Source organism: Rhipicephalus sanguineus, chromosome 11, assembly GCF_013339695.2.
Source record: "Rhipicephalus sanguineus isolate Rsan-2018 chromosome 11, BIME_Rsan_1.4, whole genome shotgun sequence".
NCBI classification, from domain to species: Eukaryota; Metazoa; Arthropoda; class Arachnida; order Ixodida; family Ixodidae; genus Rhipicephalus; species Rhipicephalus sanguineus.
The window spans coordinates 39,976,400-40,002,948 of NC_051186.1; the positions used below are offsets into that span (position 1 = coordinate 39,976,400).

The 26,549-nt window shown below is 48.8% G+C and overlaps 2 protein-coding genes across 2 annotated transcripts in view; both read right to left on the reverse strand.

Annotated features, from left to right (window-relative positions):
• LOC119374810 (uncharacterized) lies at window positions 1-8,991 on the reverse strand. The gene is made up of 5 exons (XM_037644998.2): window positions 8,701-8,991; window positions 7,612-7,728; window positions 5,814-6,022; window positions 2,989-3,077; window positions 1-108 (listed from the first exon to the last, which is right to left on the reverse strand). Exons 1-5 carry the CDS (start codon window positions 8,819-8,821, stop codon window positions 90-92), a joined length of 555 nt encoding a protein of 184 aa, XP_037500926.1. The 5' UTR covers window positions 8,822-8,991; the 3' UTR covers window positions 1-89.
• An 8,855-nt stretch (window positions 8,992-17,846) lies between these two features.
• Window positions 17,847-26,549, reverse strand: part of LOC119373815 (cyclin-dependent kinase 20) — a 16,420-nt gene continuing 7,717 nt past the window's right edge. Inside the window, exons 5-8 of the mRNA XM_049411106.1 lie at window positions 25,603-25,654; window positions 24,680-24,751; window positions 23,171-23,326; window positions 17,847-17,987 (exon numbers count right to left, since the gene is read on the reverse strand). Of these exons, the coding sequence (XP_049267063.1) occupies window positions 17,847-17,987; window positions 23,171-23,326; window positions 24,680-24,751; window positions 25,603-25,654 (421 nt within the window). The remainder of the gene's footprint in view (window positions 17,988-23,170; window positions 23,327-24,679; window positions 24,752-25,602; window positions 25,655-26,549) is intronic.

A 26,549-nucleotide genomic window follows, 5' to 3' on the forward strand; every position in this document is an offset into this window, starting at 1 on the left:
ATATGTTAAATTATTTATTTTTGCTGTAACAGGGCTCCGCTCCAGGAGTCTTCGGCAACTGCGCCAGGTGGTCGAGGTCGGCGACCAGCTCACGCCCCTTCCTTGTCCCTGCGGAAACGAAGAAAATATAAACATCGTGACGTGAGATAACAGCGGCAGCCATCTTGTCGGCTCCGATTGGCTTACGGGGCAACTACGCGCTCTCTGATTGGCCCAAAACACAAAAACATGGCAGTGTTTTTACAAAATTCAAAAATGGCACCGTCGCCACAAATTGTCGGTTTGTATGTGACACAGACACATACATATAGAGGAAAAGTATAAACTGCGCATAATAACGACCACTTGGACCAGACACAAGTACAAGCTTAGCCTGGTCTATGTGGTCATAGACCAGGCTACGAATTTTTCTCCCCCCCCCCCTCCCTAAGACGCGCCACATAAACCTACTGTGCTTTTGACACGTAATATGCCAGAATTTATTCGTTTTTTTTTAATTCACAATATTCAAAGCCGGGCTGGGTGCACAACTACCCTTTTTCGGCACATTTATTTATTTATTTATTTATTTATTTATTTATTTATTTATTTATTTATTTATTTATTTGCAGATACTGCTGTTGCGATAAACGAGACATAAAAGGGGTGGGTATATCGTACAGTAGATCAAACAACAAACATACAATGCATTAGAAACGTATTAGAAAATATGGTGAGGTAATTCTTTCACAAACTGTTCACTTGGCTTTTCCCGCAAAGAACCAACTAGGTTGTTCCAAATGACAACAACGCTTGGAAAAAATATTACGTAAAACATTTTACAAATGGCTGAAGAGGCATAAGCGTGCGCAGGGTTCCGCTTCAGGGGGGGGGGGGGAGAGCAAAGGTTCATCGCAGCGCCCCCTCTCCCTATTAAGTCAATGTATGGGGCAAACTTTGCGCCCCCCCCCCCCCCTCTTGCATGCTTGTGTGCAACTGCGGCCGTGTACAATCTTATGCAACAAAGTGATGCGCTCAAGCGCGCGTCGATGAGCCATGGGGGTTCTATTGATCATCCGCATGCACGAAATGAAGGAGAAAAATTGCGGTCATATCGAAGTGTGTGCGAGTCGGAATAACGGTGTAGTTTGTCAATCGCTGTCTTCTAGTTCACGAGGCTTAAACCTCAGTGCAGAAGCCACTTGCTCCCCGTTATCTGTATCTGAAGATGAAACGTGCTACGGAAAGCTTCCGTCAGGTACAGGTGCACAGCAGGTACAGGCGCACCGGCTGCGCTGACTGCATGCAACGACTCCTCGACTTGCTCCGCGATAATACAACGAGGAACCGTGCGAATATGCTCAAGATTCGGAAACACTTGCTCGTTGCGACAGTGCACGCCCTGCTGCATGCTGCAGACTGCGACGCGGGCACGCAGTGGACGTTATCGACAAAGACATGCCTACGGAACAAGCGAAAACCAGATGACCGCGCGCGTGTGAGTGCGCTTCTACTTCTTCTTCTCGGCGCCATCCTCCTTTCCAAGAAGTCTCATCCATCCGGCAGATGTGCAGGCATCTTGTCTCCGCGCTCTTCAAAAGCGTGAGACACAGCGAACACGATACCGGACGCGTCGAAACTCGCAGGCCCCTGGTTTATCTGTATCTGCGAAACCTTTACTGGCGATGCCCCCCCATCACGCGTTTTTTTTTTCTTTCTATCTTCTTGGTTCTTTTTTCGTACTGTAGAAACTGCTCACGCGACGCGCTGAGCGTCATCCATACACTCGTGGACAGGAGTTCGGGGGAGGTGGGGGGGGGGGGGGGTGATAGCTCGCATCCGCTATCTCAGTTTTCGTACGAGAAACTGCGCGCGGCGTGTGTCCGATGACGTCCGTCTGCGGTGGTGGTCTCGACACAACCGTCCGTTATACAGGGAGCGGTCGTGTTCCCAAGGCCGTTGCTTCTATGCTGACGCGCGTTGATGCCCCAGATATTCTTAAGCTTCTCGCTTAAGATAAATACATAAATAAAAGAGATAGAGAATAGCGTTATCGCGTTAAAAAGAAAGGTCTGGGTGACATTTGGGAAAAGGTGGGGGACGGGGTGCCCTACAGGCCCCATTTTATACAGATATGTGAGATTCTGGACATTGCAATGGCTGCTTTATGCGGGACGTTGCTGCGGGGGGCGGGGGGGGGGGGAGTCACGTGACCTGAACAGTTACGCGACATATGACGTCACTGGTAGAGCGGTATGTCGGTGTCGACACTGGCGCTGGCAGCAGCGATGCTGGAAAAAGATGTGAGAACCGCCAAGCGGCATGGCGTAGTTACTTACGCTTCGAGAGGAAACCAGCTAGCATATGAATGTTTTTCACAGGTAAACGGCCGGTGCGCCAAAGTTCTGTGGGCACTGGCCAACATTTTAGCCAGCCGTAATTTGTCCAACGCAAAAAAAAAAAAAAAGAAAGAAACTCCCCGCAGCGCGTTGCCTTGCAACCGGTTGTACAGTTGTGCGCCTGCTTCGCTAGCCCATACACTGCTCCGCCACCTGCCCGCCTGCCTGGACACTGCGCGCAACCGCTCGGATGCGCAAGACGTGACGTCACGGTTAATTGCGCGTGCGTTCTTTCGTTCTGTATAAAGCCGGCGCGCCGGCGCCTGGCGGCGGCGCCAGACGCAGACTTGGGGAGACCGAATAATGTTCGCATTGCATGCCGATGTGGAAGCGGCTTACCCGGAATCGCGGCGCGCTGCCAAGCGAGACTGCTCGACCTAGTACAGCTCAAAACGGCGAGAGGTGATTGTGCTGGACTCGACTGGAACTTGGCATCACTTGACATTACTTCGTATAACTTAGCATCACTTCGTATGGCCAGGACCAGCCAGGAACCGATCAGCTCCACTGTGGTGTTAGCCTTGCACCACTAGTGCAAGCTAGCTACGCCTGGCTCTTTTTTTTTTTTTTTGCTATTTGTAACTGACTATCAACGAATGAATGCACTCACAGAATCTCGACGGGAATCATGACGCAGGCGATGGGCGTCTTGTTCGGGCCTTCCTTGTCGTAAACGTACACGGCGACGTCCACCTTCACCTGTGACAGCAAAGAAAAGAAAGGAAAAACAATTCAGTCAGATGAACGGCTACGTGTTTACCAAAGGTGCGTAACCAGGTTCAGATTCGATTCGTTACGTCCGTTTCGTACATCAGGTGCAATGCTGTGGAAGTTATGCGAGAAGTTCGTGTGCAAGTCTGCGCGTCTCGCGCTTGGATTTCGTCGTTGTGAAGGTGGCCTCCGCGATCGGCTCCGGCTACGTGCTACCGGAACTAATCGCGGAGGCCGCGATACGAAAACAAAGATACGCCATGCCATCCAGAACAATCTATTGACAACCGTATACATAACGGGCTTTCTTTATTTCTAGACACAACGTATCTTAAATTATTACTAGTGCAAAAACGGAAGAAAATCACCTTACGGGTGGCAAAATCATTGACAAATTTGTTGGTGCGAACGCACCTACTGCAAGAAGTCTCGCTAGCTTTCATAGCGCTGAACCTGATGTATGAAACGGAGTATACCTACGATTCCCACTTGCTCCTGAAGGCGTGTCAGCTACTCTCAAAAACAGAATTATGGCTTCAATCCATGCTGAGGTGGTTGGACAGCGAAACTGTATCAAACACCACGCATACTGACAGGGGGTATGCTTTATTATTACTTTAAATGGTAATGGTAGTGATGATCGCTTTGTGGTGACTGTGGTAGACCGTGATTGATTCCGCGATCATTTTGAGCAAGGCGAATTTTTGTTCTTTCGTCGAGCATTGTATTGTCGCTGTTCTGGTTTCTTTAATTTCCTTGGTCTATCCATGGTAGTCTTAGAATGAACTGAATGAGTTGCTAGACGCGTGTCCCTTTTATATATGAAAGCGGGAAACTCACGCGGGAAGAAGGAAGGGCCGTTTGACGTCATTCGAAGCCCCCGTGTGAAGTTCAAAGCAGCTGCAACCTAATCTTTAACGGAACGTGAGGGAGGGTGTTCCCATTGTTCACAGGCGCCTTATCATCCAGCATGCGGATTTGATGCTTGTTTTGTGGTTTTATTTATTGAAGGCATAGAAAGATATGCCGTTTGCCTTCAACTGTTGAAGGGTCCCTAAACCACCCAGAGGTCGAAATTAAGTTGTGGCGTTGCAGTTGTGCACGAGCCTACAGCGATCGCGTTCGTCGGTTCGTCTGTCCACCTCTCCGAATGCCTTACCTCAGCGTCCGAGGTTAAAACGCAAGGAGCGCGCGCATCTGCTACCAGAGGAGCACGAGAGCGCGAGCGTCTGTTGGTGGTTTAGGGGCCTGGCGTTTCTGCCCACTGAAACGAAACCGTAGCGGGGTGGAGGTATACAGATTCGCTGTAAAGAAGAAAGAGCGTATTCGGGGCGTCTTTCTGGCCTACAACGATAGACATGTATCTCGCGTGCCTTTCCTCGCGTTATTGCAGCGAGGCCGGCATGCTTCCAAGCCACCAACGGCGTGCGCCCGCTATCAACGTGACACAGCACCACATACGCGATACAAACATCCATCGTACTGGCTGCGTCCGATATACGTTATGCACCTGTGCGACACCTTCCGCCGTACCAGACGCAATATCTTGTTTCGGACGTCGGCGCAATATCACACGAGGACGCGTCTTCTCAGTCGCGTACACTTCCGGTCACAGGACGTAGCTGTATGTGTTTACGTTAGGCGAAAAATCTTTTGTTTGCCGTGAGAAGTACGTGATAAGCTATACACCACTCGAGCGTACGGGTACACTGGCCTCCCTAAACGGCATCCACTCCGTTGCCCTAAATGACTCGTCTGTATAACGCGAACGAGTTCTTAAGTTCTTAGCTTCTGGGTGGGGCGGGTTGAAGCGTCTTATGGCTCATATGATGTATGTTATGTATATATGTATGCATGCATAGGCGTGCGCAGAGTTCCCCATCAGGGGGGGGGGGGAGGTTCATCGCAGCGCCCCCCATCCTACTAAGTCAATGTATGGGGTAGATTTTGCGTCCCCCCCTTCTTATAGGTGACTAGAAGGGTCAATGTACGGGGCAGATTTTTCGCCCCCCTCTTAAGTGATTAGGGGGGCGGCCGCCCCCCCCCCCTGCCCCCCTGTGCGCACGCCTATGTATGTATGTATGTATGTGTGTCTGTGTGGTATTTATGTATGTGTGTATGTGTGTATGTATATATGTGTATACTTGAGATTTGAATCAGATACACAATATTAAGTGATTGCCATAGGTATGGTGCACAGTACATGTGCGCTGCGTGCATCCATACTTTCTCTCTTTGCTGACCCGAAGGTCGCGGAATCGAATCCCGGCCGCGACGGCCGCATTTCGATGGAAGCGAAATGCTCGAGGCCCGTGTGCTTACATTTCCGTGAACGTTAAAGAACCCCAGGTGGTCGAAATTTCCGGAGCCCTCCACTACGGTGTCTCTCATAATCATACAGGGGTTATGGGACATAAAACCTCACCAGTTATTAATATTAATTACTTTCTCTCTCTCTTGCCCCCTCATTCCCTTCTCCACATGTAGGGTACCAAACTGGACAAATTCTAGTTAACCTCCTGCCTTTCCTTCGTTCTCTCTTTCTTGACGAGGTGCGGCCTTTACACAGGATCGAACCACTTCGCTTCGCAATGTACTATATAAACATTGAGCTAGTTGGTAATCCCCTGGGACCTCCTTCTCTATGTGCCATCCAGTATTCATGCACTTGCTAACTAAAAAAAAGCAGAACGATCGATTGACTTGATTGACTGACATACATACCTTTGGGAAGAAGGGCTTGACGAAGAAGGCTCCCGTGTGCCGGTACGTGTGACCCTCGCGAAGTCCCCGGTCTGCCTGGGAGCACTTGACGTCATCGTCGACGGAGGCCGTCGAGTCGCAGATGCTGGTCTCGCGACCGTACGGCACCATCACCTTCTCGAAGAGGCCGTAGATGCGCCGGTACACGCCACGGGTAGCGTTGTGTACCTCTGAAGGAAAAAAAAAAAAAAAACGGGCCCAAGCGTTTCAAGAGAAGTTTCTTCATCGCAAAATAAAGCGGCAGTCACAGTCGCAAGGTTTCTGTTTCTCTTCACTTGTGTCCGCGGCAAACATGCCTACCATTTTTATTCGTATATATAGTCTGCTGGATCAATGGATATATGGAGTGGACCACCATGACGCCTCGCGATGGATAGAGGGATCGATGAGTGGACGGATGTTAGGAGTATCCTCTTTGAATCGGGCTGAGTGCAAGTGCCACCACGCTCTCCATTACTCCTCCTTGTGCTTGGTAGTTGGTGCTAACAAGTGGTCAATTCTGACCTTCCTCACCCCTCCAGTCTTTACTGTTACTGTAAAGCTTCTCCATTGAGTGCAAGTGCCACCACGCTCTCCATTACTCCTCCTTGTGCTTGGTAGTTTGTGCTAACAAATGGTCAGTTCTGACCTTCCTCACCCCTCCAGTCTTTACTATTACTGTAAAGCTTCTCCATTCCGTGTGTTCCTTCGTTTTCGCCACCAATCTTGCGTTCTTCCACTGCTGGTGTCTAATTCTGTGGCGACAGCCAGGGGAAGAGGGGGGGGGTATTCAACCCCCCCTTCCCCTGGCTATATTTTTTTTCAGTTTTGCATGTGTATGTATACGCGCACACATACAGACGTACGTACGAACATACATAAAGGGTGGTTGAACCCTCCTTCCCCCCCCCCTCCCCCGCGTAAAAAATTTCTGGCCACGCCCCTGCAGGGAGCTGCATGGTTCAGAGGGCTGTGGTGCATGAAGGCCACGGTGTATGCCGCCGAACGCAGTCCGCGCTATAGATGTACGTATGTACACTTTCAACAGAGTGTTATCTTGTTTGTTACACTGAGAGGACACGCACATGGGAACAGCGACAAGACACATAAGGGCACAACGATAAAGCCATGTCGCGCTGCTAAGCTGGAGGGCGTGGCTTCGATTAGCGCCTTTCCGTGTCTTTTCGTCCCTTCTCCCAAACGTTTAGCGCTTAACGGTGGTCATGTTTCGATTCCCGGCCACGCGTACGTCGGCCACATCAAGGTCGGCCGCATTTCGATGGGGGCACCGTGCGAGAACACGCGTGTACTGCACTTGGATTTGGGAGCACGTGAAAGAACCCTAGGCGGTCAAAAGCAAATACGGAGTTCACCATACTACGGCGTGCGTGGTTTTGCCACATGAAGTCATCTATCAACGTCAACCTATTTTACGTCCACTGTAGGACGAAGGCCTAGCTCTCCCAATGATGTCCAATTTGTCCTATCCTGCACGAGCTGATCCCATTTTATGCGTGGGCGTCGGCAGGGGGGTGCAAAAGGGACACTACGCACCCCCCTCCCCCCAAGCCACACCAGCGCTTCCACCTCCCCTCCCCCCTGCCAAGATTGTAACACGGCTTTGCATCCCTCCAAGACAAACATCCTGCCGACGTCCGCTCTAATTGACCTGCGGCTATCTGTCCTTTGCATTACGTGATCTGTCCAGGCCACGTAAAGTATCCACTGACGCAATTCTCTAATAAAATGAAAGATGAAGAAACAAGAAGGGCATACGTACGGAACTGCATTTCAAGCTTGGCCGATGTGTTCCTGTAGAGGGGACACACCTCCAGTCCATCGCATCCTCCCAGGCGAGCCAACGCAGGCGCACCTGGATCACCCTTCTTCCATGTGCCTGCATCGAAGACGACGACAAAAAAAGGGCAAGATGCTGATTCATGCACCGACATTGATGTATTTCATCGTAAACACGAGGCAATGACGGCACACCACGCCAAATTGTAACTTTTTTTCCGTTTTTCACTCTTTGAATTAGTTACAGAAGTGTGAACATCGTCAACAAGGGACTCGTGAAAGACGACAGGTCTATGGCTCCTGCCCACGCTTTTTGAACCATGGGACTTCATATGCTGTAACTTTTCGTAATGTTGTGTGGAATATCTTGAACAGGACATCTTATTGGCATAAATGGTCAAGATATTAATGTGGCTGTCCCTTGTCGTTGGCACAGATAACTTTTCCGTGAAGATGCATCGACTATAGGCCTACAGTCAGCAATTCTGAACATCTGGGCCCGTATTCCCAAAAAGCACTCGCGCTATAATCCTTCGTAAGAGAAAAAATTTCAGCCAATCCTGATGCCGGACACCTCAATAGCGAAGGCAGCTGGGAAAATGGGGAACGGGGAGCAGTTGCGAAAAAAAAACTAAGTTTTGGGAATTTGACCACTGGAACTCGCTGAGCGTGCTTCCAAGTTACGCTCGGCCTTGCTGACGATGCAGACGAACCTGATGGCCCTTTGGTTGGGGCAAGCGCAACACAATAGTTATTGGATCACGTCATAAGGTTTACTGCTCTGACGTCCGTCTACTTGTAACAGATGGCGTAAGCAGATGTACTCTAACTTTTAAGCTGGGCGTCTTCTCGAAACAGAAGGCGTGGGGAATAGAGCGTTCACTGTCCATCTGCTGCTCGCAGCATACATAAAAGATGTTTATAAGCATCGTGATCATCCTGTCTGTATATAGTGTCACAGCCATCCTTATCCCGTCTATAGGTCTATACGGCGTCTACAGCGATTGACACAAAAGTGCCAATCGAGATACCGTGGACAGGTATATGAACAAACGGAGCGGCGGTCGCTTACAGTTGTGGAAGGGCCTGAACGGAGCTTCTTCGGCGGCGGCGGCATCCTGTGCTCGCGACCAGGAGACGAACAGGACGAGGATGGCGGCTACGGCCGGCAGGATGTGGCGTGTCGACAGCATGACTGGCTGTGTAGGAAGGATGATCCTTGCTTCTTGAAGCGGTGTTAACGAGAACGCCGACGGTTTGCGTGGAATCTGTCGAGCAGATGCTGTTTCTTGGAGAAAAGGTTACGATAGTCTTGAAAGATACGAAGACTGCAGCAGTCGTCCGTCAGTCGGCGGCTTGACGGGCACCACTGGTGTATCAGTTCTCGACTGGACGTTCGACCCACTGCCGACCGCAGGATATGAGGGCCCTGCTTATCGCACAGAGCGCGGGGGAGGGGCTTAGGAGGAGGAGAAGGAGAGACGCCCGCCCAGCGTACGTGATGACGTCACGAGCGAGGGGGTTTTTCACGTCGACGTCTCTCCGACGTCTTGTGAGGTCCTGTGCAATCGGAAGAGAGAGAGAGAGGAGAAGCGAAACATGAGCGCGGGCACCGAGCTAAGAAACGGGACACCGAGGTTCAAGGTTCGCATCTACGCATCCGTCGCATCCTCCCGCCCGCCCAACCCACGCAGCCACGCACGCTGAGGCGTTGTTGCGGTGGATATGGGGTTGGGGCGCGGTCGCTTGCGGGCGTTTATTATTTGTGTGCAAGAGACGCGGAGGTCGCGCTAAACCGCATGACCGTACGTTGCACGATCGGGCGCGCGATGTGGGATATGTGACCCGCTGCATGCAACAACCTCACGCGACTAGTTAACAACAGGTTTCATCAGGTTCCGAGTCAGACAGCATCGTGCCACGTGGTGTGTGTATCCTGGTGAACTTATCATCGGTTGCCGCAAACGTCGCGAGAGTTTTGCAATGGGTCGTTTTGAGAAACGGGCGGCATCAGGATTTTTTTTTTTTTTTTTTTTGCTGGGTGCACAGCTCAATTTGAACAAGGCCAAAGGAGAGGACACACCTCTGTCCTTGTTCGCATTGAACAGTGCGATCATGTCGACATTAAATCCCCAACTAGCCCAAGCTACCATTCTATCAAATTGACTACGTTTGCTCTTTGGGGGGGGAGGGGGCAAGGGGGCGGAAGGCGAAAATGTGTCCCCCCCCCCCCCGCCTTGCCCTCTGCTGGCGCCGGCCCTGTTTTGAGGTTGATACGTATCCGAATCGTCAGATGGAGCAATCGAACTTCACGTTTGGATCAAAAGCTTGCCAAAAGGAAGACAAAATAGGATTGCTAAAAAATCCCATGGCACGCGAACGTGCATGCTCAAAAGTAACTCCGAAAAAAAATAATACAGTTACAGGTTTATTGCTCAACACTCAGAGGGAATTGCCCCTGAAAGCCTGTAGTCTGATCTTCCTAGTTCTAACCAAGATGAACTATAGAGGTTGTATGAACGGAGACAAGGGCTAATACTAGGCTGCCTGGGGCCTCTATTCCGGTTCACACAACGTCTACAGCACATTGTGCTTTCATCCGACGGTTCCCACCTTTACCTTGGATTTTTCGCCAAGCTTTTACGCACGGAAATATCCAGTAAATTGGACGGGAGGACGACCGCCGTCGTAGCTCAATTGGTAGAGTATCGGACGCGTTATCCGAAGGTTGTTGGTTCGGTACCCACCGATGGCAAGTTGTTCTTGCCATTTATGTCATAATTAATACGCTACAGTTAAAAACTACAAACGATTTTCCCTATGCCTTCGTTGTCTTTCGGCTTCAATAGGGTGTGTCTAACAAAGAAACGAGCCCTTGATCCGTTCCCCCTCTTTCGATTTTGCCAAGATGAAGACACTGGGGCATCAGGACCAGGGGCGTAGATAAGGGGGACACCCCCTCCCGAAATTTTTCAATTTTGCATGTGTATATATACACGCACACATACAAACGCACACACGAATGTGCATATGGTTGAACTCTCCCCGAAAGAAATTTCTGGCTACGCCCCTGATCAGGACATTCCCCTGGATCCGCGTGTGGTGCGAAACACTCGTCCGCTGTGATAGTACCGTTTGCTCAAAACCTTTATGTGTGCCCAAGGCTGCCAGAGTCCTTGAGTGACATTCTGGGCGCATTGTCGTATTCCGCCATGCTGCCAAATTTGTCACCTTGTCAATTTCGATTGGTCCAGAGGGCCAGTTGCTACGACCTCCATTGGTGTCCGGAAATGCTATTGAACTCGGTAATGTCCAGAATTGTGCTCTTCGGCTGAGGACCCCTCCCACAACTGGTGCGGTATTCTACGGCATAGCTAAATAAAACAAAAAGTGCCTAAATGCCCTCGCTGCAATGAATATATGTCTTCAAGCTAATCGATATTATAATAAAGCTATAATAGCCCTTCTTAAAAATAACATTTGGCTACTTTACACTGATAACTGCGGTGCATAACTTATGTGCAATTTCTTAAATGCTGTTTAGCATTTTTGACCAGGTCCCAGGAAAAAGCGGGCCTGGGTGTGCGCGTTCAGGTCAGATTGTGTGTAGCCGAATATCTTGATCGAGCGAAGAGCCTCCATCATGATGCACGCAACTTGTGGAACAAGGGCGAGGTTTTTTTCCTGTTCGCAAGCCAAGCCTTCTCTACAGGGCTTGACAAAACAGCGAGACAGACCAATAAATTCTAAACGCACAAAAAGACGAGGGCAAAGAACACGTATGACACACAGGCGATACGCGTTCTTAGTCCTCGTCTGTTTTCGCGCTTAGAATTTATTGGTCACGTCATACCAACACGCCCAAACCGTCACAATTGTGAGCTAGACAGATATGCTGCACACACACGCGCACACACGCGCACACACACACGGGCAAGATATCAACAATCCTTGAACAAAGGACGTCGCTGGAGCCAACGGTTCGGGAAGCTGTCTTGTCCTTGTTGCTGGCTTTGCAAGGACAAATCTCGCTTGTTGAAATATTGGCTCCAGCCATTAAGTTAGCGAAGGGAGGTGGTGTGGAGGAGGGGGTTCGAACCCCCCGAAATTTTTCAATTTTGCGTGTATATATATACGCGCACACGCGAACAGGTAAAGGGTAGTTTGATACCCCCCTCCCCCCCCCTCCCCCCCCCCCTCCCCGCGCAAAAAAATTCTGGCTACACACCTGGCTCCAGCGACACCCCCTGTTCAAGAATTCTTCATCTCTTCGGGCTTCGCTCTTCCCATTCTGACTTATTTCAAACGCAGGCACCGCACACAGGAACATGCATATATACACGCACATGCACATACACACACCTATCATTAATTCTACGCGTTTACACGGCGTCTGTTTCTTATCTTGTCAATTTTCTCTTTGTTTTTTCAAAGACGTCTTTCGTTCCCGCGCGCGGTGTCGAAAGCTTGCGTTTTCGACAAACCGTGCGGAGTGACATTCTGCGAATGACCGAGTTTTCTTTTCTATATATTTTTTTAGACGATGATTGCGTCTCGACGCGTCGGATGACCTCCGATGAAGAGTCGTCGACGTTCGAGGCGACCGTGGCCCCGCTTGAAGGCATCGTGATTTCTTCTAAGAAACAGAAGACACCCCCCCCCCCCCCGCCCTCGTCTTTCTCTCATCTACTCCCACCCTCCCCCCAGGCATCTCCCTCTCCCCTCCCTCGCAACCGTTTGTCGTAAGAAAGACTGGGAAGGGAAAGCCGATGCCACGACGTATACCTGATGTCTCCACAACCTGCTGCTAGACACATATGGAGCGGTTGATATGCAGGGCTCCCCACCTAACTCTAGCCAGAGTTTTAAAAATATGCCGACGCACTCTATCACGACGTGATCAAATGCATGTTGCTGACTATTGCATAGAGTAAGCCACGCTGCTTTTTTTTGTGTTCTGCTTAATTGCTTAATTGAACAAGATTAATTAACTAACTTCTAATGAAACGAAGCTGGGCAAAAAATTCCATAGAGAAAGTTGTCGATCGGTTTGCATTAGTCAGTTTCTGACTTTCTATCTACTAATAGTGTTTTTCTGCTCACCATATAGATGTCCGTGAAATGCCGAAAAATGTATTATAATAACTATATATTTTAAAATATATTTTCGTATTTTGCGCGCATCCGTAGTGAGCAGAAACGGGCTGTTTTGCTTAAAAGATAGAAAGATAGCATCAAGTTCTTAGCATCAGGAGTTGGTTAATTAATCCTACCTAATTGAATAATCAAGCAGAACACAACGAAATAGTGCGACTTACTCCGTGAAATATATATATATTCCGCAACATGCATTTGGTCTCTCTCAGGCACTTTTCAAGCGTAATTTGGTTGATACACGGCTGCGTTCGGTCATCGTCGCATTGCACAAGACATTGCACAGCACAGGGCAGTTGCGTAGCCGGAGGGTGGCACCGGGCCCGTGTCCCTCCCCCCTCCCCCCTCCACGAATATTTTTCTGTGCCACCTATTGTTTGACTGTCCGTCTCTCAACACTGCGCGGAAGCGGCTCGCCATGAAGTACCGCCTCGTCGAACTGCCGTGTGCGACCCTGCAGGACTTGCTCCATCCCACCGGCCACGTGCACCGTCGCCGATCAGCCCTTGCGGCCCTACTCGCTTTTCTCGAGGATGCCGGCCTAGTCGAACGAATTTTCTAGCCGCTCACCATGGTGACTCGGACGCCCGTTCTCCTGCCCCCCCCCCCCCACCCCCTCACTGTTTCTTTCCACTCATACCTTTCTTTTTCTTCTTTTACCATACTCTTTTCACTCTCACTGTCCCTTTAATCCCCAATCCCCCGTGAGTGTATCGGTTGAGGTGTCCTCACTTGAGAGACAGTTATCGTGCACTCCACACCCAATTGCCATTTTCATTTCCTTATTCCTTTTAAGAATCACCCCCCCCCCCCCCCCCCCCATCGGATGGAGAGCACAAAATGGCACTCGACCACGCTTACCTGCCCGGACCCCACGTCTGATCAAGGGCGTGCCCCACCCGCGAAACAAGTTTTTTCTGAAGTTTCTGCCTACGCCACTGGCACCAACGTTTATAGATACTTTCTATAAAAGTTGACTGGCACGGGATCGACATTGCACAGGGCATGGAAACTCGCCGCGTCAGCGTCGAGCTTTAACAGCGGAGCAGTTTAAAGGGGTCATGAACCACTTTTCCAAGTAATGATCTAATGGCCTCAGTATCGGAGTGTACTGCCTCCCGAATCGATTGCCGCAAAAATTTCTTGAATCCGTCAAGAATCAGCGGAGTTACGGGGGTTTGGCGCACGCTCCCAGCGCTTTCTCTCTTTTCTCGTGCCGACGAGCGCACTGGAAGCTAGACAGGGAGGGATGGCATGGGGGCAAGAAGTTACGCCAGCGCGCGTCATGAAACGCGATCGCTCTCCCGCTGTGATTCGCTTGCGCGAGTGCGGCTACCGTGTACTGAGGAGTGCGGCGCCGGCAAGTGGCGGCACCCCGCGGCAAGAAGCGCATCTGATCCGAACGCCGCTCTCGATTTACGTCGGCTATCGGCCAATAAGCATGCAATGTCTCTTGCGACGTACAGCGGACAGACGCCCCGCCCACCGACGAGAGTGAGAACCGGCCTCTGTTTGAAAAGAGGGTGCCTGGGGAAACGGCAACTTCGCGCTCCGCTTGTGGCCATTACGCGGCGCGCACGACTGTAATATTTGGCAGAGCAGTTCATAGCCGTGTCAGCTTTCCGCAGGATGTGTTTTTTCAATCAGCCCAAGGGGTGCTTCATGACCCCTTTAAGGGACCGCCCTGTCGTTGTCTCATGTCTGGCGCTGGCGTCACGCAGGTCCCACGTTTGATACACAGAACTCTTGTTTGATGCACAAAACCCTCTCAGTGTTTGGAACGTGGCGTATCATCCACCTGCACGCGAATGGCCAATATGAACCGCGACAGACGTCACTGCCCTGCATTGACCAATCGCGTGCGGCTGGATGTAACGTCCGTTTTAAGAACGCGTACAATATCGCGCCACGAGTGAATGAAGGCGCGCCGCGGCCGTATGTTTTCGTGAAAAGCTGCAAGTCATCTCACTGTGATGTGCCACTTGGCGACAACGTGGCTGCATCCACGTTACACGGTGCTATAGCTGCGAAACACCAATAGACATTGTACAAGCTCTCATATATAACTACGTAATAAGCCCTACTTCTGTGAAGACACGTTTCACTTTCGTGTTATACCGATTCCTAGGATTCCTATGACGGAGGGATCAGCCATGTTTTTTTCTTGCAGACAGGCGAAATAGTTTTTCGCGCCTCTTTATAGTTTAAGAAAGAAACAGATAAGCACCACCCATCGCACGCAAACATTAACTATCTACTCGTGTATTTCAGAATGCTTGCCGATTTTCCTGAGCATATTCTGCGTCGGCGCGCTTTCATTCAAAATTCGTCACTACCCTGTCACGTGTCGTTCCGGTGTTCCGCTGCGCTTTGTGCGCGACGGGCGCCGTCAGTTTCGATTTCGCCCTTAAAATTCGATGCTGAATATCTCGAATTACGTGCAACTTTTGTGATTTATAAGAAATGGGTATGCCGTGATTTATCATGCACTACAACTCTCTAATATAAACAACTGCCCTCAAATAAACAATTAAATAGTTAATTAACGAGTTCTTGTTAATTAGTCGTGTCAACGTCATTTTAGCTGCGGGAGGGTATTTCCGTCTCGACATAGAGTTCATATGCGAAAACGACAGGCGCCTGACTGTCATAGATTTTTTATAAAAAATCTGTATTGTCTAAAAGAAAATACACCCTGTATGCGCTGTGTCCCAGCTGTCTTTCCCTTCCGTCGTGCTCTCTCGTACGCGCTACAAAAGTGTCTGTCATGCCTATTGCTGACCTTATCGGGCCTAAAATGAAGTCACCTCCCTTACACCCTGTGGAAATGGTTGTCCAGCGCGGTATGTACGTTATGGTGTGAAACATAGGCGTGCGCAGGTTTCCCACCACGGAGGGGGGGGGGAGGTGCCGATCATTCCTCGCAGCCTCCCCCCCCCATACTAGGTCTAAGTGTGGGGCAGATTTTGCCACCCCCCACCACTTAGATGACTAGGGAGCTCTTCCCCCCCCCCCCCCCCCCCCAGCCCCTCATGCGGTGTGAAACCAGTGAAACTTGCAGCGATACGATTATTTATCAACTAGTTTCACCCGCCAGAACAAGACGGCTGCGTTGAGTACGCGCATGGCGCAGACAACTAACGCCCCCTTGGCGCAACGGCTCACAACGGCGTCCCACATCTTCCATGGGCGGGAGATTATGCCGCGTGACTAACTCAGCCGAGTAAAAAAAAAGAAAGCACGTACTTTACCACTCTAATAAATCAGTTCCGTATAATACGTCAAGGAGACACTTATTTGAAATATTTCTGTCAAAAAGAATAAAAATATACACAAATAAAAGTGCTCAGTGGCTAGCTGTGTTAAAATTTACACCCCTTTCTGCACCTTTTAATCTGAGATATGCGCGTGTGTACACCTTGTAAGAATCAGGGGCGTAGTCAAGGGGGGGGGGGGGGGGGGTCAACAACTTTCCCCCCGAAAATTTTCAATTTCGCTTGAGTATATATACACGCACAGATACAACCGCACGCACGTACGTACAGCCGTCAGCAAAAGTTTACGGGACGCAGGTTTGACTACAAGTGCGAATTTCTGCTCTGTTATTGCGCAACCCTTCTACTCGAGCTGGTGGTGACTGCATCTGTTGCAATACGAACTACAGGCTGAAGTATTTATTAGGATTTAATGGTCCCAGATAAAGCGAAACTATAGCTTGTTAGAAAATTTCCCGTCCCGTAAACTTTTGCTGACGGGTGTACATAAAGTATGGTTGAACCCCCCCCCCCCTCCCGAAAAAAAGTTCTGGCTACGCCTCTGATAAGAATGGTGTTTTTACATCGGTTATTGCGTTCGTTTACGTTGAGAGAATATAGAACAGGGCTCCTATGTTCTGTGGCGATGTGGTTCAGCACAGCACCCGTCAGGAGCAGCGTCAAGGGGGGAACCATGGGGGAACACATACAAGTTGAACACATTCGACATTTTTTGACGCAAGAGTGATGAGGATGATGATGCTCCTGGGATGGTTGGGAAGTAAAAGAACCATAAGAAAGGGAAGAACACAGTGCGCAGGGCGAGCGCCGGGGTGGGGTGGGGGGGGGGGGTCAGATAGTTCCGTTCAGTTGCTAGAGTTCATGGAGTTACAGGGACTTCATAGGCAGATGGCATCACATGCAGGCTACCAGCAGGTTGGTAAGCGTGACACAATGATGCAACCACAAATTCGGCTCTACACTGGCACATGTCCGCCGCGGTGGAGCAGTGGTTATGGTGCTCGGCTGCGGCGGTCGCATTTCGATGGAGGCGAAATGCCAGAGGCCCGTGTACTGCGCGATGTCCGTGCACACCAGATGGTCGAAATTTCCGGAGCCTTCCACTACGGCGTTTCTCATAATTGGTTTTGGGACGTAAGACCCCAGATATTATTATTGTAAAGGCGTTTATTGACGGCGGGATTGACGGCGACGATGCACAACGACGACAGTCACGACGGAGCGCAGACTCGCAGACCCTCACGAGCACGAGGGGCGTGCTCTCCGAGAAGAGCTAGGCGAAGAGGGCGACCCACTAGAAGGCGCTCGAGAGGACGACTCATTACAGCGTTCCAATGCTTCTCTACATTATTATTACACTGGCACACATATTACTAACCAACCGTGCATGTTTCACAGGCAGTGGAAGGCATGGCTCGCGGTTGAGGGAAAGCACAGCCGAAGCTATGCTTGACCAGGACCAGCGAGCCGCTCGTGCCAGCTGAGCTAAGGTGGCTACCCTAGCTGAGCCCTGGATTGAGGGCCTGACCATAACAGCCTGAATCTATCTTTTTCTGAATAAAGTTTCTTCTTCCTCTTGCATGCTTTCACTGTAAAGGATGGCTTCAAACAACACAAGCACCACCTACAGGATCACAGGGCGCACTTTATGCGTGCCTTTTGGAAGCAGCTCGAGGGAATTTCTCTGGAGAGTTCCGTTTTGTCGCTCGAATTCACGGTGATACATGGACGTCATGCTTCAAGCCTCACTCGAAGGCTGAACACCGCGTGCACGGTTGTAAGCGTCGCACTACCAGCCCAGTGACGCTTCGTGGCTGCACGTGCCGAAGCACGCGTCCATGTCGAACTGCGGCTCCTGCTCCTGAGGCACGGGCAGCTCGGACGGCCTGCTCGGCAGGGGCTCGCTCCAAAAGAAAGAGTGCAGCAAGGCCTGTATATTCAAGGCACGAGAAATTATATTATTAAGTTGTGGCGCTGGTGGTATAGTGAAGTCAAGTCATTCAAGTCAAGTTTATTAAATAGTTCAGTTGAGTTACATGGTTAGCGTATTACAGCAGGAGGTCCCAAAGTTTCAGAGAAACGTATTTATCAGAATAATACTAATGCACTGGATGGCAAGAGTCGATTAAAGGGCCCCTAAACCACCTGCGATAATTTTTTAACATTTCAAGTAAACGCGCGCATCGAGTTCAGTATGCCGCAACAATCAAGAATGTCAAACGCGGCTGTTGGTTAGGGGGCAGTCGCCCCCCTAATAACCTAAATGGGAAGGTGGGGGGGGGGGGGGCAGTCTGCCCTGTACCGCTGCCAGCGTTACTCAGAGCAGACAAATATGTCGCGTCATTGTTTAAAGAGCAGGGTTAGGACTACGCTGGCTTTTGACGATAATGGGAGCCGAAGGCCCGTGATGTTGCATTCTAAGAGCTCTTTACTTCCCATCTCTACGCCCGAAAAGGCAGGGACCAAAGGCAGGTCACTGTGAGAAGCACGTCATATCGCTTCATTTTGAAATTTTCGCCCATTGTGAAGCATGTTGTCTTTTGTATTCCACCAAACGAAGGGGATGGGGCGCTGTGATGGAACTTTGACCCCCTAATGATGGGGAACCCTGCGCACGCCTGTGGACTTAATGGACTCATGTACAGAATAATACACTCCTGCGCTGTTTTTCTGTCGAAGGGCGTGCTCTGAGGCGCCGTGCTTTCGAATAATAGTGCATACTGCAAGTAACGAAGCTCCGTATTGCCGTTCGAGTTGAACGACTCAGTCCATTGTCTGATACGAGGTGACGGCAGCGTGGTCTACATACGGACACGTGCGCTTACAGCGCCTCATCGCCAAATCGTTACTGCCTCCGTGAGTGCCCCCTCATATTCAGTGTATGCATGCACCCGCATTACGGCTGCACCCGCAGTGCGAGCGCATACACTGAATGCATATATACTCCTGTTTTGCATGGACTAGTGTTTTACAGGGAAGCTGTATATACAGGCGAAAGTAAAACTTGGAGGACGTTTGAGCTTCGCTTTCAAGAGGAGAACGCGATAGCGTAATCGGGCCCTGTGCGCATCGCCGTCTCAATTGCTAGCCTGTCAGTGCGCTTAGTTGGGACATTTGGTTCTGCATGTCGATGAAGTGGATGCGCTTGAAAGACGAGGACCAAGAAGAGACGGGACACACACTGCGCAACTTACAACTTGTTTATTGGAAAAAAAGGAGTAGCGTCACTTCTATACACTGAAGCACGCGACACAGGGCCTGCGCATTACACGTTACTGAGCACTCAAAAATTCAATCTCTTTCTTAGATAATGTCAAAGAAGCTATGCTGACACACGATTCTGCGCGTTCTAAAATATATTTTGCTTCAACTACGAGCCTCGCCGATTGATTGTGGTTGCGGGATATGACTGTGCACTGCTCAAATTTCGGGGTGCAGGAGCACCTTTGGCAGTGAGTTGCGAGATGACCGTTGTACCGTTCCTGACATTATTGCTGTGTTCTCTTAGACGCTCGTTAAGGCAGCGCCCACTTTGCCCTATATACACCTAGCCTGGCTTCGGTTCTCGGTACATGCCTCAGCCGTGCCGTAAGGAAACGAACCACTCTGCGCGTAACGTTGGCCGTTTCAAACGATCCTAGAATGCCTACTGTGTGCAAGTACAGTTATTAAATGCCCACTACGCCATAATTCTTCCTTTTGCGAATCAGCGAAGGGCCGGCCCACTACGCGTCCGCAGGGCAACACGCGAACCTCCACTGCTACTCACTTTGTTGATGTTTTTGCTGCTGCTGATGATGATCAAATATGTCTGAGCGCTTTGTAATCGGTGGGCCTTTAAAACACCCACTCGTTGCGCGCAATTCACATGTTTTGACGCCTGGCGCCATTCTATGCTTCTGCCACGCAATATTACATGCGTTGAGGGGACTTCTTCCACTACACGACATTCATACAGTCTTTTTTTCCGAAGCCGTTTCAATAAACAGCGAGCCTCTGTAGTAGAACACCATGCTTGCCGCGCAAACGGTCTGGGTTCGATTCTCACTCGAACCTAAGATATTTATTTTATTTGCATCTTTCTCGATTTTTAGGTCACGGACAAGATGATGATTTTTAGCTCACAACCAACGACGCCGACACCGACGCCGACACCGGAATTTCTGCGAAACGAGCTCTTTAACGCAAGAACTAGCGCGTATACGTGCCACAGAAATTGGGCAAGTCCCACTACTCACCACTGGTCCACTAAAGATGAAGTGAGCACACGGGCGGTAACACACCAATTAAGATTTCTTGACAGACGTAACCATTAATTAAGAAATACACCAATGAACTGTCGAGATTAGCCCAGTAATAAACACCGGGGGGCCGCACGTTTCATCTTCGCTGGTGAACCATCTGCACGGAGTGCAGCTTGGGTGGTGATCTTTTTTTTTCTATAGAGTCGAGTGCATAAGTCTCACCCTGCGACCACGGGAGCGGCTTCACGTCGCGTCACCACCTGTGGGTGATCCATCACTCCTTTATACACCGCCATTTACAGATCCCGGCGCGTACACGACATGCACGCGGTAGCAGATCATTGCATGAAGGACGCTGCAGCTGTCCGCCAGATAACGAGGCGAAGGCGGCTTTACACTCCATCAAGTGTGGCACAGGATCGGGTTGATTGGCGAAACATGGGAGATGTCTTTGCCCTTCAGTGAACGCATACCCAGGCGGATTATTATTATTATTATCTTTTTCCAAATGGTGCTACGGCAATAACCTTTCTCTGAATACCTCTAAGACAAAATCCATGTCTATCAAAACATATAGCGTGTCATTTCAATACTCTGTCAATTCTGTGTCGTTATACAAGGTTTATGAAATCAGTGATCTTGGTGTTGTTGATAGCGCGTTAAACTTTTCTGCTCACGTTAAGCGTGCTGCTATGCGGGGCCTTCGTTCTCTCGGATGTGTTTGCAGAATATCTCGAGAATTCAGTTCTCCTATACCCCTCCACAAATTGTACACCGCAATATGTCTTCCATAACTTGAGTATGCGTCCGTGATATGGAATGGCATTGCTTAATCCAGCGGTAACACCATTGAAGGGGCCCAGAAAAAATTCCTCAGCATATATAACCATCGCCTTGCTAGAAATCACTCTGGATCTCGTTCAAATACTGCTGGATTATTATCATTGCCATCACTTCACTGCCGACGAAATCGTTCTGATCTGTTATTTCTTTACAAGCTAGTTCACGGTATCATATCCTGCTCTGTACTTCTCAATTGTGTTAGTTTTCGAATTCCGCGAAAGTTAACCAGAGAGAACAGACCGTTTAATGTACCCGCCTGCTTCTTCCAACACTCTACCGTTCACAGAATACAAAGTCTCTATAATGTTAATTTTCTTGATCTTGACGTTTCTCATAATCCACAGTCATTGTTTTTATCCGAGCTTTTCACTGTCATGACATAGTATGGCACAATGTACAAAGTCTTCCCTTCTCCGCCTTTCCGCATAGTTGTATATATGCAATCTAATTTTTCATTCCCCTTCAATATTTATCGTGTATTCTTATTTTACTCCTCCCCTTTTGTGTTCATTTCTCTTTGTCTACGCGTTTTTGCTCTTGTTATTTCTGAGGACTGTCTGTATTGTATTGTTTATTTTTATTCTTTTATTTTTGCGTGCGCCTGCACAAAGACTTTATGGTTGTTCCTGGGCACGTTAAATAAATGATTATTATTATTATTATTATTATTATTATTATTATTATTATTATTATTATTATTATTATTATTATTATTATTATTATTATTATTATTATTATTATTATTATTATTATTATTATTACCCTGGTTCCCTGGTTCTGGCAGGTTCCACCGTCGAGCTTTATACGCGTCCGGGCATTTACTGATCGTTTCCGTCTTTCCTTCCCTCTCTCTCCCATCTTTATACTCCCCTTTTCCATTCTCCCAGCGTAGGGCAGCCAACCGGACAGGTGTCTGGTTAACCACACTGCCTTCTCTCTTGTTTTATTCCTTCCTTCCTTTATTTAACCTTCCGGGAGGGTTGAACGGTTCTGTACTTGGTTATGTGGTTAGTTGTATTCGGCCACAACTTTAGAGAGCAGCGGCATTCCCACCTCAATGGCGGATGCGCACAAGCCTGCACCAGAATTTTTAGCTATGCTACTTGGTTTGCGCTAATAATGGCAAGACCGCGCTCGACGGGACAGTGACGGAGCGACGGGTCTGTCTTGTGTCTGCACCAATGAACGCTCGCTCTAGACTGACGTAATAAGGCGCGGTCGGTGACCCCGCTGTCGTACAACATCGGCCAGTATGTACATGAGCGGGACTGTTTCTTTAGTCGCGGAGGCAATCGGCTGCTGCGCTTCGCTCATCTGGGCGGGGATTATCAGGCCTTCTTTAGTTGTATACGACTATAGTTAGTTAGTTAGTTAGTTAGTTAGTTAGTTAGTTAGTTAGTTAGTTAGTTAGTTAGTTAGTTAGTTAGTTAGTTAGTTAGTTAGTTAGTTAGTTAGTTAGTTAGTTAGTTAGTTAGTTAGTTAGTTAGTTAGTTAGTTAGTTAGTTAGTTAGTTAGTTAGTAGGGGAGGTGGGTATACACAGATGGATCCATAGGGGGACCTGGATGTGCACCCCCCCCCTGGCCTTTTTCATTTCTGAATATATAGGCTGATTATGGCGCGTCGGCACCCAGCTGGGTATGGGTGTTGACCATGGGCGTATAGGAAGGATTTTGTCTTGGGGGTGCAAACCCGTGTTGCATAAGCGGGGGGGGGGGGGGGGAGGCTGGTGTGCTATGGGTGGAGGGGCAAGGGCCCCTTTTGCACTCCCCCCGCCGAAGCCCGTGATGTCGACACCCCCCCTATTTAGCTGATTAGTTATAAAACTTCCCATAAGCTTATGGTAATGTATAAGCTTGGGAAAAATCCTCTATCCGCCCCAAGGTAGGTATGTAGTTATTTAGCTAGTTAGGTGGCTATCTAATTAGTTAGTTAATTAGTTATTTCATTAGTTAGCTGGAACGGGTTATATAGGTAGTTATAGTTATTTATTTTGTTATTTGGTTGGTTAATGAATGCGATCATCACCTTTGAGCACGTCATCCTCCTCTCCGGGTCGTAGCACACGAACGCCCTGACCAGGTCCCTGGCGTGCTTGCTGACGTCAGGCAGGAGAGTCCGCCAGGGGACGCCAGCGCTCTCCGAGAAACTGATCTTGTGGAAGTCGGGCAGCTCTCGCACGCCCTGAGCGAGCGATAGACGAGGTCACGTGACCAGACAACGGTTTGCGCGGGAAAGACGCGCGCACGAGAGGCGCGTTTCCAGGACACGAGAGACTACGCATTAGTTAATCAATTTATTAATTATTAAGATGTGCTGAATCAATTTATTAATTATTAAGATGTGCTGGGCTGTGCTTCCTGTCGCCGCACGACTGATCACCAGTTTGTATGTCGTGCCCACCCACTTTATTGAAGTACCTGTTATGTTTAATAATGATTCTCGATATTTACTTAATTAGGTTATCAAATTGGCAAGAGGGATAGTCGGACGGATAATTGGGGGAGTTGATTGGATTCATGTTAAAAACAGCGCAAACAACACAACAGGAAGACCAAACGGGACAGTGCCCGTCACTTTTGGTCTTGCTCTTGTGTTGCATGCGCTGTTTTTAAGAAGGAAGGAAGGAATTAATTTTTAAAAATGAGTGGGAAGGGTTAGCGAACCGTCATTTGTACGACAGAAAGAGAACCCAGAAGATTTTCTAACTTTCGCAGTGGTATGGGAAATGAGGTATACGAAAATTAACTTTATTTATATGGTGACTCTTTTAGAACTGACCTCTTTCATTGGGCTGTACTTTTCTTATGAATTATCCGATTTTAATGTGGCTTGCGGCAAAAGATTCAGAAAGGATGAAAATTTAATGGCCCGTCCCGTTTTCTTTTTAATGTGCAAAGCCGAAAGGAAAAGAATAAATAAGAAATAACGAAAACGACGACATTCCGTGCAATGCCATACAAGAGGGACTGCATACTGTTGAAGTCAGAACAGTTTGACGTTTAGTGTGGTCTTTTCAACACCTTCTGTAGGGTAAGTGATTATAAACCTTCGCAACCTTTGCAAACCTTTACTAGTCACGTATGGTATGCCGCGTGCCAATCAGAGTTTTTAGAACATTTTATAAGCGTCAGCCTATAAGCGTCCTTGTATAGCATTTCCAGGTTTTCGTTATTTATTATCTCTGCTTTTTTTTCTACGTCGCACATTGAAAAACGGATGAGTCATTAAATTTTCATCCTTCTTGAATGTTTTGTCGCAAACCGCATTAAAATCGGATAATTCATAACAGAACTACAGATATATGGCAATTCTAAGATAATCACCCTGTATGCAGGAAATTCAAATGATCCTTACTTAAAGTATATACGATAAAGAGTTTCTTTTGTTGGAAAACGTACAATTAAGGTGCGTTTAGCGTCTATAGCTAAACAAGCTTTCTTTTTTAAAGCCTTACAGACTGGTGGGCTTTATACTTGTTTTTTGAAGTTTGCTTGGGGTCGCTGCCGGAGCGCGTGTGAAATAGTTAATACCCACCGGCCACACCTGTTCATCTGGAGTTCCAAGAGCCTTTATGACTAGGCAGAGTTGCTCGATGTCGCTTTCACCCTACCAAAAGAAAGGAAGAAATGAAAACGGGGTTGGGGCGGAATGTGAGGTTCGGCAACAGCAAGACCAGATCTATACCTTATGAACAATGAGAAACTTGGTAAATAAATAAATAAATAAATAAATAAATAAATAAATAAATAAATAAATAAATAAATAAATAAATAAATAAATAGCGCAGCTTGCACTAAGTCGCGCAAGGCTGGGTCGCAACAGAGCTGATGGGCACCCAGCTGGTCCTGGCTTGGCTGGGCTTTTACCCTCTCTCTTTCCCACCACTTGCTATCTATGTTTGCTTTCGCTAAGAAATTTTTTTCGCTAAGAATTTCTCTCCTTTTCTATCTTTATTTTATAGGGGTTCTTAGTTGAAACATGAACACAACAAGCCGCGCGTGTGAACCTGTCCCTCGTTTGGATCGCTCCGCGCGCTATCGGAGTGTCAGTCTACGTGGTGCCATCTCTCGGCGGCGGCAGCGGTGTCCTGTCATAACTGAATGGGAAATAGACGAAAAAAATCATATCTCTTGAAACAAAGCTAGTTATCAAAAACGACTCCGGGTTCTATACAGCAGAGACCCACTGGAACATTTTGGTAAAATTGTAGCCAATTGTAGCCAATTTCCCATTCAGTTACGGCAGGTCATGGCTGTCACCGACGAGAGATGGCGCTGTCCCCCAAATCCTGGTCATGAATTGACACAAGCTTTTTAAAATATTTTGCTGATACGGATGGGTGACATAAATGCTGCGGCAGCTCTTTGATCGCCGTTTGCTTTTGGCCAAGAAGAAAGAAATAGGGCGCATAAAATTTATTCAATCATTTTATACTATAGTGTAATTATAATACTTACACGAAACAGAGGCGAGCCATTCAGCATCTCAGCAAACACGCATCCCAGAGCCCTGTGAATAAAGCTGAAATTCATTCATTCATTCATTCATTCATTCATTCATTCATTCATTCATTCAGTGATTTCACGCTCGGCACAAAAAGCCTTTCTTACAAACAACGTAAAATGGTCTTCGCGAAGTCTGAAGAGGCCCCACCCAGACGCCTGAAGCGCAGAAGCCGATCGTCTCCGTGACTAAAGAAATAATCCTGGTCATTGCACTCAGCAATGGTCTCCGAAGGCGGGGTCACATGCCGTCCGGCTCATGACGTCATTCTGGAGCGCGCGCCGATTGGTGCACGATTGTGTGCATCTGCCTTTGAGGAGGAAATGCCGCGGACTTGTAATGTACAGTTCATAATGTTACAAATGGACCATCAGGAGCAATTTCAAAAAAATTACACCATCTCCCGCTAAAGGGGACCATGAGGCGATGCGAAGCCGGAGCACTTGCACGATCGCGTTCCGTTGGCGTTCGTTGGGCATGCTACCGACCTCGCGTCGTGGAACGCGAAGAGGGACGCTACGCGCGTCGTATCTTATATCTAGCCTGGCCGTTAATTCTCACAGGGCGAGCGGGGAACGCGGTCGACAGGCGGGCGAGAGGGGGGCAGCGTGGGAGAGGAGAGAGAAGCGGAGGGGACGCGCATGCGCTCGAGCTCATCGCGGCGTTGCGCAGGAGAGAATTTCGGCATGTCTAGCCTGCGTTTCAGAGGAAGAGTGGAAAGGGAAAGTGGAGAGGGGAAGGGGAGAGGGGAAGTGGAGAGGGAAAGTGGAGAGAGGAAGGGGAGAGGGTGAGTGGAGAGGAGGTGTGTGGAGAGGGTATGCGCATGCGCAGTAAGGGTGGTCACGCCGCACACCACCACCACCACCACCACCGGATTGAGCTCCGCCTTAAGATACTTCGC